Here is a 17393-nt window from a genome sequence, read left to right as displayed (position 1 = left end):
TGCTAGAGAGGCCTTTCTGTCTTCGCTGTTGTCTTGGTGTGTCTGCTAAACCTCAACAAAAGCCCCTGTAGCTGCCACCCGCCCCATTGCCTCATGCATGTCTGCGTGTATGTGTACTGTCGTTATCTTCACTACCGCCCAGAGGAAACGCTTGTGCCACACTGCAATTATCACAATGCGCCGCGATTCCTGGTTGGTACGCCGATCGGCGGCATTTCTCGTGTGTGGGGGTGACGATGTTTATCTAAAACGTTCGATAAGCATTCAGACATCTGATGGTGATTATAGAAGAGTTGTTAGAGACAGTGGCTCTAGTGAATTGGGTCGGCTCACTAGCGTTGGTGATCCTTCTTCCCCGTTCTCCTAGAGTAGCGAAGAGCCTTGATGCTTCCGCTGATGCTGCTGGAACTACGATGGAGAAGACTACCACCTCCAGAGCTGCTAGGTCTGGAATCTTCCAAATCGAAGAAGACGACACGCTCTTCGTCGTCCGTGGCCACTCCGTGATTGCTGTCAGCAGTTTGTAATTTCTGCTGCGGTTTTGGGATGTTTGCCCTGGACAATAGTGGCTCGAAAGCATCTTCATCCGGAGAGAAGCCAACGACGACGTCGTTCGTCGAAGTATCTTGGCTTGTGCCCTCCACGGACTGCATGGAATATCTCTCCATACCAATACGCTGGCCCGATGCAAAGAAGGGTCTGTTGGTCGGGTCCAACGTTGGAGTGGTGAACTCTTTCGTCAACCTAGATGCTGGGATGGATGATTCGGAGGCCCCACGTTCCTCTGTGCCAACGGTCCCTGCGGGGTTTGTGGTCTTTTCGGCGGGAGAAATGAGTTTCACGTGGCCAGGGTGATTAGACTTCCTAGAAAGCTGCAACCCTTCATAGTATTTTTTGTTCACGTCTGCTGTTTTCGAGTTTCTTCTCAAATCCTTCTTCGAAAGCGGTGATTGCTTTGGCTGAAGCTGAGCTTCCCGCAGTTGTGCAATTAAGCTCGTGCTAGACCCTGATTTAGGAGGGGTTGGAATCGGTGTCCGGGGTAGTTTGCTTGATGGTGAGTTCGATATGCGTCCCTCTTGGTCGAATCTCCCGAGGGTTTGCTTGCTGTCACCACCTGCTTCCTCATCTTCTGTACTCTCGTGCAACAAGTCTTTAGAGCTTCCTTCCAATGGTCGATTTTGAATGAACGCTTTATGCTTATCCTTTGTCAGCTGAGCCTTCATGTTTGTAGGCACCATTTTGGCTGCTATTTCTTGTTCTCCGGTTTTCGGGAAGATCAAGACAAAACTCTCGTCACTGTCAGTTTTATCGACTGCTGGATAGTTATTCAACCCGGGCGGCGTTCGAAAGTCGAAGACGTTGTCTTCTGTGTGTTCAGGCGTGTTTTCTCTAGACAGTCTCTCATCATCGCTTTTTGTCTGTTTGCGAGATACATGCTTGAGAAGTAAACGATTTTGCAGCTCAATTGCTCGAAGATCGTATGCTAGAATGACCTGTGAAAACTGATGGTTCTGGGCCTGTTCTTTTCTTAAATCGTCAACACCCGACGGTAAAGGTCCGAGTGCTGGCCCCTCTCTTGATAGATAGAGTCGAAGTGATGAAAGCCAATATGCTAGAGTACCTTTTTTCCGTGTTCGTGGACCCAAAGTCTTCTCGACGTTTACATTCGGGGAAGTTATGAAATGTTCTCGTCTATGCTGCTTTTCGAGTGCTTCGGGTGAAAGAGGTTTGTACCCATGTTTTCCGTGTCTCCCTTGTTTAAAACCTAACATCGTGGTAGAAAAGTTAATAGAGCATGTCCTGAATTTTAAGAAAGGAATGAAATGAAGTAACTACTTTGATTAAGTGGAAGTAATTAAGTAATTTTATCAATCTAGTATTATAGAAATATGCTAATAACCACTGGTGTGCTAGAGTAAAACAATGTAGCACATGGTTTTCATGCCTGGTCCAGAACAGATCAAAAATACCGGGCTTCTGCAGATGGACTTCAACAATCCTACAAAAATCAAATGCACTGCCAATTATAATGGCTGCATTAAAAAGACTTGGAATAGTGTTTACGTTTTGATAACCGCTTCCTCATTGCTTGACCCGATATGTATCTTTCTACAGATTAAACTTGTTGAAAGGAATCGTCCAAACATAAAGTCACGTGAAAAACCATGAGTCGCGGTTAAATGTTGTTGATATTGTTGACGGGGTCTACAGCTCTGCAAAACTGTTCCAAGGAAAGTGTGATAATAGGAACTCTGGTCAACAAAGGTGGCATTCACTAGTTAGATTAAAGTACCTAGAGCCAAAAATAAAAATCCCAGCGGAAGGTATTCTTGTTCTCAGCTATGGCGTCGTCCTCTGAACAACCAGATTCTTCAGATTTGAGATCCGAGGATTATCTTGAACTTCAAAATCCGCGTGAAGAAGCGCCTTATACACAGTATTACAAAGATTTGGATGGCGAAGAAGCACTTGACCTATTTACATTCAGTAACAGCAAAGTGTACAGCACCGTAGTACAAAATACAGGTGGACTACAAGATTACCTGGAGAGACAAAAACGAGTAGATCAGATACGACAAAGCCGGTTGAAATTTCCGAGTTTCCGAAAGATTTCACACGTTGAACCTCCCATCCCGGACGGAATTTCCATACATCATTTGAATTCTGCCGCCCTACTTGAAAAGCTGGGATTCTACAATATCAATGTCGATAAAAGCAAAGCACTGGAATTACCGACTGTTTATTTTCGACCCGACTCACAGAAAGATGCATTGATTCGTGGAAAACTTACCTTTAATTCTAAATCTTTCCAAGTGCACTACGATATGGACGAGACTGATTTGTTTTTCCTAAATTGGGTTAACGAAATATCAAAGCAGGAAATTTCCATGGAGCAGTTTGAGATAATAATATCATTCTTTGAGACTAAAATATACCAGATCGAGAGAATCTTACCGCCTACGATAAAAGACCGTTTGACGATAGATTACCAACAACAACAGCATGCACTATTATATGGCTCAGACGATGGAACTGGATGTGCTCATCAGGATGAGCAAGCATGTGCTGTCTGTGACTCGAGTGATTGTGACAACTCAAACTCAATAGTATTTTGTGACGGATGCGACATTGCCGTTCACCAGGATTGCTACGGCGTCTCTTTTATTCCAGAAGGCCCTTGGCTTTGTCGTCGGTGCCTAATAGCACGCAATACTACTGAAAAATGCATATTTTGTCCCTCCATCACTGGTGCATTTAAACAAACCGATGGAGGAGACTGGGCGCATGTCCTGTGCACTTTATGGACCCCAGTATTATACTTTGCAAACCCAATTTATATGGAACCCATAGAGGGGATTGAAAACATACCCAAAAGTAGATGGAAATTGGTCTGCTACATTTGCAAACAAAAAGTCGGTGTCTGCATTCAGTGTTCAAGGCCCACATGCTTTGCTGCATACCATGTAACATGCGCCAAAAGGGCTGGCTTATATATGAAAATGAAGAAAAGCATAAAGGTCGCCATCAACGATAAAAGTACCTTGGTCAGTTTTTGTGACAAACATACGCCCCATGATTGGGCGTCAACTCATGATGTAAAAAAGGGTATTGATAAAACTAGACTTTATTTTCATGATAAAAGAAGTCATACGTTTGATGAACATGCCAACAGTGATTTGACTCTAGTCACTGAAGCAGAGTATAAAGAGCTTATGCTGGTAAAGTCACAAAAGTTTGCATGGAGGCTTAACTCAAATATTTATGTTATACCCTCTATTGTCATAGAAGAGTTGATCCAGTTTCATCATGAAAATAAGCTTCCAAATATTTCAAAGTTGACCTTGAACCAATTTGCAAAATATTTTACCCTCAAAAGGCAGTTTATGGGCAAGCCCTTAATCAAGAGGCCAGACGTTTTCAATCAGGCGTCACTGCCAGAACAAGAGCTTGAGAATCGTGATAATGCAGTAGAATTCTTTTCGCAAGATGTGAGAAAATTGTCGGAACTGACTAAACTGATTGCTAAGCGTTCAAAAGCAGATAAAGTTCTTATTGAAAACAAGCTAGAAACTGCAGCCATTTTCAGCCAACCAAAGAAATGGGTGTTTTGCAATTTGCTGCTTTTTTTCAAAACTCATTTTGCAAGCCACCATCAAACTCCACTTCCAAAATATGCGGTCAAACCGACGATTTATCAGATTATAGAAAAGTGTGATGATGGAGAATACAAAGAGGTGGAAACTTTGATTTACGAGATTGAAAAGTTTTCAGCATGGCTTACAAACTTGAATCTTCATCCAAACTCTCCACTACTGGAGTTACAAAAGCTTTTCAAAGGATGGCAAAGATACAAAAAAGTGAAATATCAGAATGCGAGAGAGTATGATAGAATGATTACTGATAGCTGGAATACACTCAAGGAAGAATTTAGTACTGATAATGGCATAGATATTAAAGTCAATAAATCAAATGAGGACGATAGTACTGCTATTACTTCTACCACTCCTGCTAAAATTCAATTCAAGGGAAATACAGAAATGAAAAGACTGGGAATTGATATATCCAACTTTTTAGAGAATGATGGAGTTGTTGGACGACATCTCCGTAAAAGGAAGGTTTCAATGGAAAAACATGAGGGTGATGATGCTATTGCAGGTGGTGTTTTGAAGGCTAGGCTGAATAGAGTGAAGTTGCGGACCAATGTCCAAAATCTGCGTAAAAGTACTAGATTAAGGAAAAAGTAACCTAGTCTGTACGATACAATACGGTATACACACAACTTGTAATTTTTCAGAATGTATAATATTAAATTTTATGTAAATTATGAATAGAAAAAATTAATGTTAATTAACTAATTAATTAAACAACTGGCTGCTTGAATGGTTGATAGACTAAGCCTCACTTTAATTAAGTATAAACAGAAATACAAAATAGACAGTGGTTAAACAAACGTGAAAAATAAAAACAAAAAATTATAATAGAAGAGAAAAGAAAAGTAAATTTCAAGCTCCTTATAACTTGTCGTAATATTCTTCGTAACCTGGGACGTTTTCTTTGAGACCTCTCTTCTTTCTGGATTCGAGGACAATAGCACCTGGTTTGGTAGATGGATCAGTTGGGTCACCACCCATGGACTCCCAGTGATCGAAGATCATTTGTGGGAAAGCTTGACCACCGGTAGCTTGTCTTAACTCACCAGTGAAACCGAAAGATTCGTTAACTGGCATGTAAGCCTTAACAGTGAACAATGGGGTACCTGGTCTTTGTTCTTCAGAGATAACTTGACCTCTCTTTCTGTTCAAGACGGAGTAAATACCACCGATAGCGGATTCTGGACATTGAATTTCAATCAAGAAGATTGGTTCTTGAATTCTTGGTTCAGCTAACAACATGGAAGCAAAGGTAACTCTTCTCATGGTTGGCATGATTTGACCAGCACCTCTGTGGATAGCATCCGCGTGTAAAGTGACATCCATAATGTTGAATCTGACACCTCTCAAGGATTCACCAAGAAGTGGACCTTCCTTGGAAGCCCATTGGAAACCGGAGTTAACGTGATCCTTGATTTCATTCAAGTATTGGACAGCCTTGGTTTCGTCGACAACGACGTTAGCACCTGTACCATCTGGACCGAAACACCAGATCTTTCTGGCTTCGGTGACGTCCCAACCGTATTCATCAGCCATTAATCTAGCTCTGACCTTAACATCAGCTCTTGGGTCAATGACACCGTTTTCAATAGCCAAACTACATTCTTCTTCCATTGGAGTAGCCTTCAAGTAGATTCTGTTATGCTTGTTTGGAGATTTGGATAATGCGACGATTCTAGATTCGGATTCAACAGTTTCTCTGTAAGAGACAACTGGTGGGGAGATCTTCAATGGAACACCAGCGTGATCGTTTTGCAAGTCACCCAAGCAAATTTCCAAATGTAATTCACCAGTGGCAGCAACAATATGTTCACCGGATGGAGACATGTAAGTCAAGACACATGGGTCAGACTTGGACAATCTCTTCAAACCTTCAACTAACTTAGGTAAATCGTTACCGTTCTTAACTTCAACAGCGACTTGGACAACTGGAGAGACAGAGAACTTCATAACCTTCATGTTGTGGGCGGTGTCGGAGGTGGTCAAAGTACCGGATTTCAATAAGAATTGATCGATACCGACTAAACCGATAATGTTACCAGCTGGACAGTCGTCAATTTGTTCGACGGTTCTTCCCATCATCAAAACGGTTCTTTGGATAGCCTTGATGAACAAGTCTTCCTTCTTACCAACGGTATAGTTTGGACCTTGGATTCTGACCTTTTGACCGGACTTGACAGTACCAGCGAAAACTCTACCGAAAGCGTAGAATCTACCCTTATCAGAGGTTGGGACCATCTTGGAGACGTACAACATCAACTCAGCCTTTGGATCACAGTTCTTAATGGCCATACAGTGTTCATCATCAGATGGACCTTCGTATAATTGGTCGGCTCTGTAGTTTTGAGCAGTGACTGGGGATGGCAAGTGAATGACAATCATTTCCAACATGGCATCAGCAGCTGGCAAGAACTTTCTCATGACAACCTTCATCAAAGCCTTACCTTCTAATTCTCTTTCTTCACTCTTCAAGTTGATTTCTAATTTATCTAACAAGGTGTTGATTTCATCCTTCTTGAAGTTCATGATGGAGTTGATTAATCTGAAGATTGGGTCCAAGACGAACATGTTGAAAGCTCTCTCCAATTGAGCACCAGAGGCGTCCTTGTCCTTGTTGGACCACTTCTTGGTCTTTGGGTTGAAGAAAGAGTCACCCCATAATCTTTGCATCATCTTCTCTCTGTCAACACCGAATTTCTTGGAGTATCTAGTAGCGAATTGTCTGACGGTGAAAGCCCAACCGTGCAAACCGGAACCGAAAGCAACGGTACCTCTTTCTGGGTAGACTTGACAGTCACCAAGAACCTTGTCAATGTAGGTGGCGATAACGACGTTAACGGATTCAACGGTTCTGGAGAAGGTTTGGTACAAGTCTTCCTTGGTAATTTGCAATTCCAACATAGCTCTGTCGACCTTGTTGATAACCAAGACTGGCTTAATTCTTTCACCCAAGGCTTGTCTCAAAACGGTTTCGGTTTGGACACAGACACCTTCAATGGTATCAACAACAACCATAGCACCATCGGTAACTCTCAAAGCAGCAGTGACTTCGGAAGAGAAATCAACGTGACCTGGGGAGTCGATCAAGTTGATCAAGAACTTGTTACCTTCGGTCTTTTGCTTGATTTCCTTACAGTCATCGTCAGCCATCTCGGAGTAAAGAGAAATGGCAGTGGACTTGATGGTGATACCTCTTTCTTGTTCATCCTTTCTGGTATCAGTGAATCTGGCTTCACCGGCCTTGGCAGCGGAAATGATACCGGCTCTTTGGACCAAGGAGTCAGTCAAGGTAGATTTACCGTGATCGACGTGCGCAATGACGGACATGTTACGCACATTGGTAACACGGTCCATCAAGTCTCTGATTTGTTCAACAGTGAAGTTAACTGGAGTAAAGATAAAAATAGGTCAGCAAGAAATGTTAGTATTGCGAACATCATTTTTTTTATTTTCAATGAAACAACTTCTGATCCTGACTGAAATCGTGGTAGCTCGAGAGCCCATCTGCACACTTCTGCTGCCAGATTGCTCGATTGCTCGCCATTGCATGTGTTCTTCTGAGCTGGCAAACCGTTCTGCCACGATTCCAACCCCATTGGATCCCCCTGTGTGTAAGTCGTACATACCCATCTTGGAAGTATATGGAGAGTTGTTAAACGAAAGCCGGAAAGAAAAGACTAAGAAGACGGAGGGCCAGCACAAACAGGGGCAGAAGAAATGGAAAGAAGAAGAAGAGGGAGAGAAGATACAACGCAAGGTGAAAAAGTGGACACGGTGAAAGGAGCTAAGAAACAGTACACCCGGCCAGGAGAAAGCAAAAAAATTTTTTCACCCTCCACCGCTGCTGCTGCTGCAGCCTCCCCGCTCTCTTCTCCTACATGGGGATCTGGCCCGTATAATTTCCGTAGGCCACGGGGACATCCAGGCGGCCGGGTAACATATGTATAGGGCCGATCGGCTTAAAATGCTGAAACAGAGGGTGATGGCTAGAGGCCGTCTCTTTTTGTCGGGGTTCGGAGTCGGTGGATAGGTGTCGGAGAAGAGAGTAGGAGGATGGTGAGGCAGAAGAATCGATGGCATTGATGGTGGCATTGGCTGCTGCTGCTGCTGCTGCTGCTAGTGCTGCTGCTGCCGGCGTTCAAAGGAGGTATTCATTGATGTGGTGTGTACAAATAAATACGGTATGTGCATAAGTCTGTAGTCTGTATAAGGATGGCTGTCGTCTACGGGCACGAGGCCGCTCACGTCATGAGCCACACAAAGAGCCCCTGAACAATAAAGCAGTATGCAAAGAGATACTGCATGCGGATCCGGCTCTCGCCGCCAAAGCCGCCGCCGGGGAGGACGACGTAGCGGAGGCTGCGCATCATGAAGAAGCCGAGCGAAAACACGAGCACCACGAGGCCGACGTACCTCACGACGGCGGAGTAGCCCGTGAGCGACTCGAGGACAAGCAACACCAGTATCGGAACAAACTTGTATCCGGTGTAGCTGACAAGATCCCAGATCTTGCTGTTTTTCGAGTTGATGCCCAAGACGTAGAAGGAGATCCGGAGCAAGATGAAGTCCATGATGTAGAACGCCATCGTTCTCGTGGTGGCGTAACCCAGCATCTCGGGGTGGAAGTCTCCCTTCACACCCTCGCCTAACGCCCACACGAGGATGTACGACAAGAACGCCATCGTCGGGATGTATAGGTCTGGAGCGTTCACGTCCTCGATCGGCGTCGCAAACAGCTCTGCAGCGTTGCTGCCACCAGCAGAGCCGTTCACGTCCGACTTGTTCTGTCTGATCCAACTCTTGTTGCTGTACGGGAAAAGGATGAGCAAGAGCTTCTTCAGCACATACGCGTTGGACACCTTGAAGTAGTACTTGATGTCCTCGCTCGACACAAACTGCTGGAAATTCTGCTGCATGTACTGCTGCGATGCATTGAACGCACTCTGTGAAAACTGCAGCCCCATTTGTGCAGCGGGATCATTAAAGAATGTGTTGAACTGCGTCCCTGCACCGTTGTTGCCGCTCGCCATGTTCCCGTACTGACCCTGCGCTTGCTGCCCGAGGTTCTGCCCTTGGAACTGGTTCTGCTGTTGCTGCTGCTGCTGCTGCTGCTGCTGCTGCAAGTACTGCGCTTGCTGATGTGCTTGTGTGTTGGATGTCTGCTGGTCGCCGCTCCAGTAGGGCGATTGGCCAGCGCCAGCTGCTTGGCCGGGCTGGTCTCCCTTCACTTGAGCTTGGTATGGATTGTACATATATATCCAGTGCCGACAATACCGCTTGTTTCAGGTGGGTTCTGTGGTACTTAAACCCGTACAGGATAGATGCAGTGGACCTCGAGAAGAGCCGTTAGCCCCAAAGCTAGCTGTGCTTGCCAAAACAAAGATCGATGCTCCTCAGGCATTAGACCCTCCTCCAGCCTTTCCTGCCGCGAGCTGGCTCTTTTTCTCCTTCTGGCTACACGGAAAGTGGTACATGCAGTTGAAATACGCGTTCCATTTCGTGTTTCGAATTCATTATCCCTGCCTTATCAAGCTTCTTAGGAAAAGACCCACAGAGCAGCGTCTTTACTAGTTAGCATAGAGGATTCTTTAAACTACTGGAAAAGCGGCCAGGGAGAAATCGGAAATGGCGTCTCGTGGAAACTTCAGAGGATCGACTTCCGCACGTTTTGTGAAGAATAGAAGAGGAAATAAGAATTATAGTAGCTCAGGCCAGCGTAGCGGACCACAATATCAGCAAAATTACAACAACTTTTCTGGAAGTAAAGGTCAGAATAAAGAAAATGGGAATTCGGTATTTGACGATATCGCCAATGAAAGAATAAAACATGTCAGAGAAATAGACTTGTTGGACTCGATTTTCGGATTCGACAAATATGAGTCGGGCCCAAAGAGAACCGGCTGGCTAGTTAATATGCATTCGACCTTGATTCAGGATGAAGACTCCCATGACCAACTTTCAGGTGTCGACTATTATTTCCTTGATGAAGAAGGTGGCTCTTTCAAGGTTTCCTATCAATTCGATCCCTATTTCATGATTGCATGTCCGCCGGGGAAGTCTACGGAACTTGAAGAATGGCTCCGCAGAACTTTAGATTCAACGGTCAAGTTGATATCAACCATCGAGAAGGAAGATTTGGATTTGGCAAACCATTTGACGGGTAAGAGACGGACTCTAGTAAAGCTATCATTCAACAATATCACAGACCTATTAAACGCTAGGAGAACTTTACAGCCTTACATCAATAAAAACAAAGCACGTAAGGAAAGCAATGATATCTACAAGTCTATGAACTTAAATTATAGCAGCATAAATAAAGAAACTATTGAAAATGACGACTTGTTAATGGATGTGGACATAGAAGAGGAATTTGGATTCAAGTATACCGACGCTTCGGAGCTAATGCTAGATATCAGAGAATATGATGTTCCTTATCATGTGCGTGTTTCTATCGATGAAAATATTCGAATTGGAAAATGGTACACCGTGGAGGCTAGTCCTACAGGCCCAAATATTATAGAGAATACGGAAAAAATTGCATTTGCCGACCCCGTAGTTTTGGCATTTGATATAGAGACCACTAAAGCCCCATTGAAGTTCCCAGATTCTTCAACAGATCAAGTCATGATGATTTCCTACATGATTGATGGGGAAGGTTATTTAATTACAAACAGATCCATCATATCTGAAGACATCGAGGATTTCGAATATACCCCTAAACCAGAATATGTTGGCGAATTCTCGATTTTCAATGAAACGGATGAAAAGGCATTACTGCAAAAATTTTTTGAACACATACGAGATGTAAGACCAACAGTCATTGCCACTTTCAACGGTGATTTTTTTGACTGGCCTTTTGTCGAAGCAAGAGCAGCATTCCATGGATTGGACATGTTTAAAGAAATCGGTTTTGCCAAAGATGCAGAAGGTGAATATAAGTCAACTTATTGTGCTCATATGGATTGTTTTCGATGGGTTAAGCGTGATTCATATTTGCCTCAAGGTTCCCAAGGTTTAAAAGCCGTCACAACAGCTAAGTTGGGCTACAATCCGACAGAGTTGGACCCAGAATTGATGACTCCCTATGCATATGAGCATCCTCAGTTGCTTTCAGAATACTCTGTCTCCGATGCAGTGGCCACATACTATCTCTACTATAAATATGTTCACCCGTTCATTTTCTCCTTGTGTACCATTATTCCTTTGAATCCAGATGAAGTTTTGAGGAAAGGTACCGGTACATTGTGTGAAATGTTATTGATGGTTCAAGCATATAATGAGAACATTCTACTACCGAATAAGCATATTGATCCTCCAGAAAGATTTTATAATGGACATTTGCTAGAGTCGGAAACCTATGTGGGTGGCCATGTGGAATCTCTAGAAGCAGGTGTTTTCAGATCAGATTTAAAAAATGACTTCAACATAGATCCAACTGCAGTTGATGAAGTTGTCGCAGACTTAAAAAATTCGTTAACTTTTGCTATCACAGTTGAAGGAGGAAAAAAAGTCGAAGATGTTACTAACTTTCAAGAAGTTCACGATGAGATAAAAGCGAAGTTACTGTTGTTGAAGGAAAACGTGAAACGCCATGAGACTCCTTCTATTTATCACGTTGATGTGGCTTCCATGTATCCTAATATTATGACTACAAATCGTTTGCAGCCAGACTCAATGAAATCAGAGGAAGACTGCGCATCTTGTGACTTCAGTAGACCAGGAAAAATGTGTGATAGGAGGTTAACTTGGGCTTGGAGAGGTGAGTATTATCCTGCTGAAATGAATGAGTACAATATGATCAAAAATGCTGCTTACAGTGAAACATTTCCACCGAAATATCCTAGTGGTCCCAAAAGAAAGTTTGAGGAGATACCTTACACCGAACAGGTAGCTCATGTGAAACAGAAGATTGCCGACTATTCAAGAAAAGTTTACCATAGAATCAAATCTACTGAAACTGTTGAGCGTGAAGCTATTGTTTGTCAAAGGGAGAATCCATTTTATGTCAACACGGTGAGGAGTTTTAGAGATAGACGTTATGACTTCAAAGGACTAGCCAAAGTCTGGAAAGGCAAAGTAAAAGCAATTGAATCTTCTGATAAACATGCCATTGAAGAAGCTAACAAAATGGTCGTGTTATACGATTCCCTGCAGTTGGCACACAAGGTTATTTTAAACTCGTTTTACGGTTATGTCATGCGTAAGGGTTCCAGATGGTATTCAATGGAAATGGCGGGTATTACATGTCTTACAGGTGCTACTATTATTCAAATGGCACGGCAATTGGTGCAAAGATTTGGCAGACCATTAGAAATTGATACAGATGGTATTTGGTGTATTTTACCCTCAAGTTTTCCAGAGGAGTACAATTTCAAGCTTAAGAATGGTAAATCGTTTTCTGGTTCGTATCCATGCTCCATGTTGAATTACTTAGTCCATGAAAAGTTTACAAATCACCAATATCAAACCTTGACCGATCCTACGCGATACAATTATGAAATGAAATCAGATAACTCTATTTTTTTTGAAGTCGACGGTCCATACAAAGCGATGGTTTTGCCAACATCTAAAGAGGAAGGTAAGGGTTTGAAGAAAAGGTATGCTGTGTTCAACTTTGATGGGTCCCTAGCAGAATTGAAAGGTTTTGAGTTGAAAAGAAGAGGTGAACTTCAATTGATCAAAAATTTTCAGTCAGATATTTTCAAATTATTCTTAGAAGGAGACACTTTGGAAAAATGTTATCAAACTGTTGCAAACGTTGCCAATAGATGGTTGGACGTTCTTGACACCAAAGGTAAAATGTTAGAAGACGAAGATCTAATTGAGTTGATTTGCGAAAACAGAAGTATGTCCAAGAAGTTGGCCGAATACGGTAATCAGAAGTCAACCTCAATCACTACAGCAAAAAGATTGGGAGAATTTTTAGGAGAAGAGATGGTGAAAGATGCAGGGTTAGCATGTAAGTATGTTATTGCTCAGAAACCAATTGGAAGTCCTGTGACAGAACGTGCAATTCCAACCACCATTTTCTCCTCAGAAGCAGATGTGAAGAGCAAATATTTGCGTAGATGGTTACGTGATCCCTCATTGACGAACTTTGATCCTAGAGATATTATTGACTGGGAATACTACAGGGAACGTCTAGCTTCGGTTGTGCAGAAAATCATTACCATTCCAGCTGCTTTGCAAGGTGTTAGAAATCCTGTTCCGAGAGTTGCACATCCTGAATGGTTGCAGAGAAAGATAGATATTGGTGATGATAAACTCAAGCAGTCGTCTTTGAATTCTTTTTTCAAGAAGGCTCCTAAAGGGTCTAAACTTACTTTACCATCGGCAGACATTGAAGACATTGGGTTGTCTGCCTCAAGTAACGGTCAAAAGGTTGCCAAAGTGACATCTAGAAAAAGAGGCTTTAAGAACGATAATGACCTGGAAGAGGAAGAACAAAGAATATTGAAAGGAAAAATGCCTGATCCTTTGGTGAATTATCCTGCATTTTTGATTTATCAAAAAATCAAATGGAAGATGAAAGCAAAAGAAAGAGAAAGGAGAGAAAAGATCTTTGGTAGAGGAAATCTCACCACGCTTTCCTCGTTTTCAATGAATAGAATGTTGAAGGACCAAGCTGAGTCTTATTTGAACTCCATCTGGCAGGTTATCGAATATAAATATGATCCTTTACGGCCTGACAGCTTGAAAGTTTTTGTTTTAATCAATAGTAAACTACAGACAATTCACATTCAAGTCCAGAAAAAAATTTACATAAATTTTAAGAATAACATGGAATTTCCCAAAGATGAAATCGAGTTATGTGAAGTAACGAAAACAAACAGTACTTTACCAACAGGATCATCCGAAACTAAAAATGTCTATAAACTTGTGATGCCTCATTTTGTTTACGAAGAGGAGATGAAGAAAACAGACGGTCTTTTGAACAGTCCTATGGTAGAAGGTTTATACGAGACTCATATTGATGCTGCTGAAAGGGCTATAATGGATTTAGGTACATGCATCAAATTTGAGGAATCCAAAGCGGTTCACCTTGTAAAATCTTTCGAGAAAGGTTTCGATCAAAACCATTTGAAAACTCTTCCCTCTGACGGCTATTTAAGTAAAATGTCAATGGGTGTTCTCTATCTTTTACACATTGTTTCGAACTCGTATGAAATCTTCACTTTGCTAAACAATTCTAATGATACTGCATTCGTTTACATTCTCAAACCTTCATCTGGCGCTCAGCAATTACCTTCCAATTTTGAAAGTATGTACAAAGAAGTCTATAAGGAAAAAAAAGAAATTGTTGACAAGTTGTACAGTATCATTGACTATAAATCTGAAATGAATTTTGAAATAAAATATTTCACTGATGTCTCTAAAATTTACAAGAGTCTTAACTCTAAATTGATAAATATTACTGCCAATTTAGCATCAAAGATGGTCCTTGTCATTCAATCTCATATTGCAACAAAACTAAAACAAATGTTTAAAGTTTCAGTTGATCTTCCGACTATAACCATGGGAATATCTGAAGTTCAAGTCCAAGCATTAACGTGGCATTCAGTCATTATTAAAAGAATCATGAATCATTATCTGTCGTTATCCACCTGGCTGAAGAAATTAATGCAGCTATCTAAGTATACCAATGTTCCATTGTGCAACTTGAATGTGAATAACATTGGTTATTTGATTGACATAAACTATTCCAGGAGATTGTCGAATAATAACATCATATTATGGTGGTCACCGAACTCAAACCCTGATTATGGTGGTGCAGAAAAGGAAGATTTTATGTCTTCGATTGAGGAGTCACTAAAATTCCCTGTTTTTAATAGACCGGAAATATACGATACAGTCTGTTTAGAAATAGCAGTTAAAAACTTGACAGTTAACACCATCTTGTCATCTGCACTTATTAACGAAGCAGAGGGAGTATTCATTTCTGAGAATGGTGACAATCAAAACTCTACGTTTGCGGACAACAGTTTTTCAGGCCCTGCCCTAACGATTCTGCGAAGCATGATCCAGTCATGGTGGGATGATGCGATCAAAGACGTTAATGAAGCAGATGCTTTGATAAGCTCACTTTTGAAATGGTGTTCAAACTCTTCGTCTTATCTCTACAATTCCTCCCTACACTACCATATTCACAATCTCACTAAAAAATCTATGATTCAACTGTTAAGTGAGTTCAAAAGACTGGGCTCTTCTATTGTTTTTGCTGATAGAAATAAAGTGATCATCAAAACCTCTAAGACAGTTGTCGATAATTCATATGCTTATGGTCAATACGCAATTTCAAGCATTCGTGCCAAACCACTTTTCAATTTATTGGAGCTAGTCATTGTGAGGTACTGGGACATGCTTGTCTGGATGGATAAATATAATTTTGCTGGTAGTTTTGCTTGGGAAATTTACGAAGACAATTTGACACAAAAAACGAAGTTGCTAGAAGAAAAGAACAAAGAGGAAAATGATACCAACATTGATAAGCAAAGTGATAAGCTAGAATATGTTTCAAAATGGCAGATTAAAAATTACTTACCTATTATCTTACACCAAGAATTCGAAGATTGGGTTTTGATGATACTTGACGCTTTGATCAAGAATAGAAAGAAGCAAGCTGAAGAAAATAGTGGGTCAGGATCTCAGGTTCGGGAGACACAAATCACCCAAATTTTAATGCAGCAGAAGAATCTCGATGAAGAAGTCGACATTGAAAAAATCAGTAGAGAAGGTTTATGTTCTCACTTCCGTAAACCTTTATTGAAAAGAATCAACACATTAGTCGGTAAGCAAACAGATGTGATGAGAGATCCAGAGATGGCGAAAGAGTATGAGTTTCCGATATTGGCTGGCTCACATCTTAAACTTACAAATCCTACCCTTGAATTAGTCAAATACATTTGCCAGGTTTTGTCTTTATCCAAAAAAAGAAATATGGAGGTCCGAATGTTACGCCGTGACTTGTTAAAGTTATTTGGTATCAAAGAATTTAGTGAAGAGGGTATGTTCAAGAACCCTTCTACCTCTTTGGTCATTCCCGAAGTGATTTGTGATACATGCTATCAAATCAGAGACATTGACATTTGCAAAGATGATGGTCAACTTTTATGGCACTGTTCAAATTGTGACAAGGAATATAGTAAATTAATCATTGAAGAAAATTTGATTTACGAATTCAACAAATTGCTCGTCCAATATTTTACACAGGATTTGAAATGTAATAAGTGTGGTAGTATGAGAAGTGACGAGTTGTCGAAGTATTGTGACTGTTCGGGAAGATGGGTTAATACTGTTAATGTTAGAGAGCTGGAAAAGAAATTCAAGATATTTTTGAACGTTTCAGACGCTTATCAGTTAGGTTTGTTGAGGGAAGTTGTGTCAGAAGTTTTGTAGGTCTGATGAATGGCTAAAGTTCCTATAATATATCAACCGCTTCATATCTTGTAACACTAGTATTAATTAACTATAAAATATTTTACATCGCTGTTGCAGATGCTACTGGCAACGGCATCAATATCTCTCCTTTAACCTCGAAGCGATGGTTCTCAAGTTACCGTAAACTTTACCTGGAGGACTACCCAAAATCAAGCTCATTACTGCTTCCCTTGCCATTTTAATATGCGTAAATCCCCCGAGAATGTGAATCTTGGAATCTGCAAGAACTATTCTCGTTCTAGTGGCATTTTCGATTGCGTATTTTGTTCTGCCATCCTTGCCTGCAATACGACCAATAGCACGGGATAAATGATCCCCTTGTAAAGTTTTGACGTCTTTAATTTCGAAAGACTCTATGTATAAATCGTCTAGTCTCAATAACGCAATTGCATCATCAATGTCGAAACCCAACGAAAATGCTTTTATGAAATCTGCACCCTTTTGCAAAGCACCTGGATCAGTTGTCTTTTTACAAGATCTAAGCTCAACAGCCTTGCTCTTGAGATTCATTCTGACCTGAAGCTTTAGATACTCGACCAACGGTGGATATATCTTAGGCCATGCGGCCTTCAGTGGCGACATTCTGTGAGGTGGAATTGGTACTTTACGAGTTTCAAGTTTGACTTTTGAACCTGAATCTGCTTGAGACTGGAATTTTGGCTTTCCAGTTTCATCCATCACTAGTCCTGCGCTTGGTTTCCTTACCTTGGATGGATTTTGTTCATTGGTTCCCTGTTCATGTTGTTCTTCGTTTATATTTGTATCGATCATAACCTCATCATGATTATCGACTTCGGCTCCTTC

The 17393-nt window shown here is 41.5% G+C and overlaps 6 protein-coding genes across 6 annotated transcripts; 2 read left to right on the top strand and 4 right to left on the bottom strand.

Moving 5' to 3' along the window:
* Nucleotides 1-88: 88 nt before the first annotated feature.
* On the bottom strand, nucleotides 89-1824 carry PICMEDRAFT_14651 (hypothetical protein). The gene has a single exon (XM_019160470.1). The coding sequence runs from the start codon at nucleotides 1770-1772 to the stop codon at nucleotides 333-335; it is 1440 nt and encodes a 479-aa protein (XP_019020290.1). The 5' UTR covers nucleotides 1773-1824; the 3' UTR covers nucleotides 89-332.
* A 446-nt stretch (nucleotides 1825-2270) lies between these two features.
* PICMEDRAFT_14650 (hypothetical protein) lies at nucleotides 2271-4794 on the top strand. Its single transcript, XM_019160469.1, has one exon. The coding sequence runs from the start codon at nucleotides 2343-2345 to the stop codon at nucleotides 4743-4745; it is 2403 nt and encodes an 800-aa protein (XP_019020289.1). The 5' UTR covers nucleotides 2271-2342; the 3' UTR covers nucleotides 4746-4794.
* A 73-nt stretch (nucleotides 4795-4867) lies between these two features.
* Nucleotides 4868-7855, bottom strand: PICMEDRAFT_14649 (hypothetical protein). The gene is made up of 2 exons (XM_019160468.1): nucleotides 7778-7855; nucleotides 4868-7537 (listed from the first exon to the last, which is right to left on the bottom strand). The coding sequence occupies exons 1-2, from the start codon at nucleotides 7779-7781 to the stop codon at nucleotides 5013-5015; spliced, it is 2529 nt and encodes an 842-aa protein (XP_019020288.1). The 5' UTR covers nucleotides 7782-7855; the 3' UTR covers nucleotides 4868-5012.
* Nucleotides 7856-8395: 540 nt separating this feature from the next.
* On the bottom strand, nucleotides 8396-9148 carry PICMEDRAFT_26061 (hypothetical protein; the record flags this gene model as incomplete). The annotated part of the gene is made up of 1 exon (XM_019162428.1): nucleotides 8396-9148. A coding segment is annotated over one exon (753 nt), but the record flags the coding sequence as incomplete, so codon positions are not given.
* A 551-nt stretch (nucleotides 9149-9699) lies between these two features.
* Nucleotides 9700-16951, top strand: PICMEDRAFT_14645 (hypothetical protein). Its single transcript, XM_019160467.1, has one exon. It carries the CDS (start codon nucleotides 9777-9779, stop codon nucleotides 16545-16547), a length of 6771 nt encoding a protein of 2256 aa, XP_019020286.1. The 5' UTR covers nucleotides 9700-9776; the 3' UTR covers nucleotides 16548-16951.
* On the bottom strand, nucleotides 16665-17360 carry PICMEDRAFT_29422 (hypothetical protein; the record flags this gene model as incomplete). The annotated part of the gene is made up of 1 exon (XM_019162591.1): nucleotides 16665-17360. The coding sequence occupies one exon, from the start codon at nucleotides 17358-17360 to the stop codon at nucleotides 16665-16667; it is 696 nt and encodes a 231-aa protein (XP_019020285.1).
* Between the last annotated feature and the right edge of the window lie 33 nt (nucleotides 17361-17393).

Source organism: Pichia membranifaciens, assembly GCF_001661235.1.
Source record: "Pichia membranifaciens NRRL Y-2026 unplaced genomic scaffold PICMEscaffold_1, whole genome shotgun sequence".
Taxonomy (NCBI): Eukaryota; Fungi; Ascomycota; class Pichiomycetes; order Pichiales; family Pichiaceae; genus Pichia; species Pichia membranifaciens.
The sequence above is the reverse complement of the archived record's forward strand: the minus strand, read 5'-3'. Positions and strand labels throughout refer to the sequence as shown.

Bases quoted from the DNA above. Each gene is read 5' to 3' on its own strand.
- PICMEDRAFT_14645 (XM_019160467.1), top strand. From the start codon at position 9,777: ATGGCGTCTCGTGGAAACTTCAGAGGATCGACTTCCGCACGTTTTGTG.
- PICMEDRAFT_14651 (XM_019160470.1), bottom strand. From the start codon at position 1,772: ATGTTAGGTTTTAAACAAGGGAGACACGGAAAACATGGGTACAAACCT.
- PICMEDRAFT_14650 (XM_019160469.1), top strand. From the start codon at position 2,343: ATGGCGTCGTCCTCTGAACAACCAGATTCTTCAGATTTGAGATCCGAG.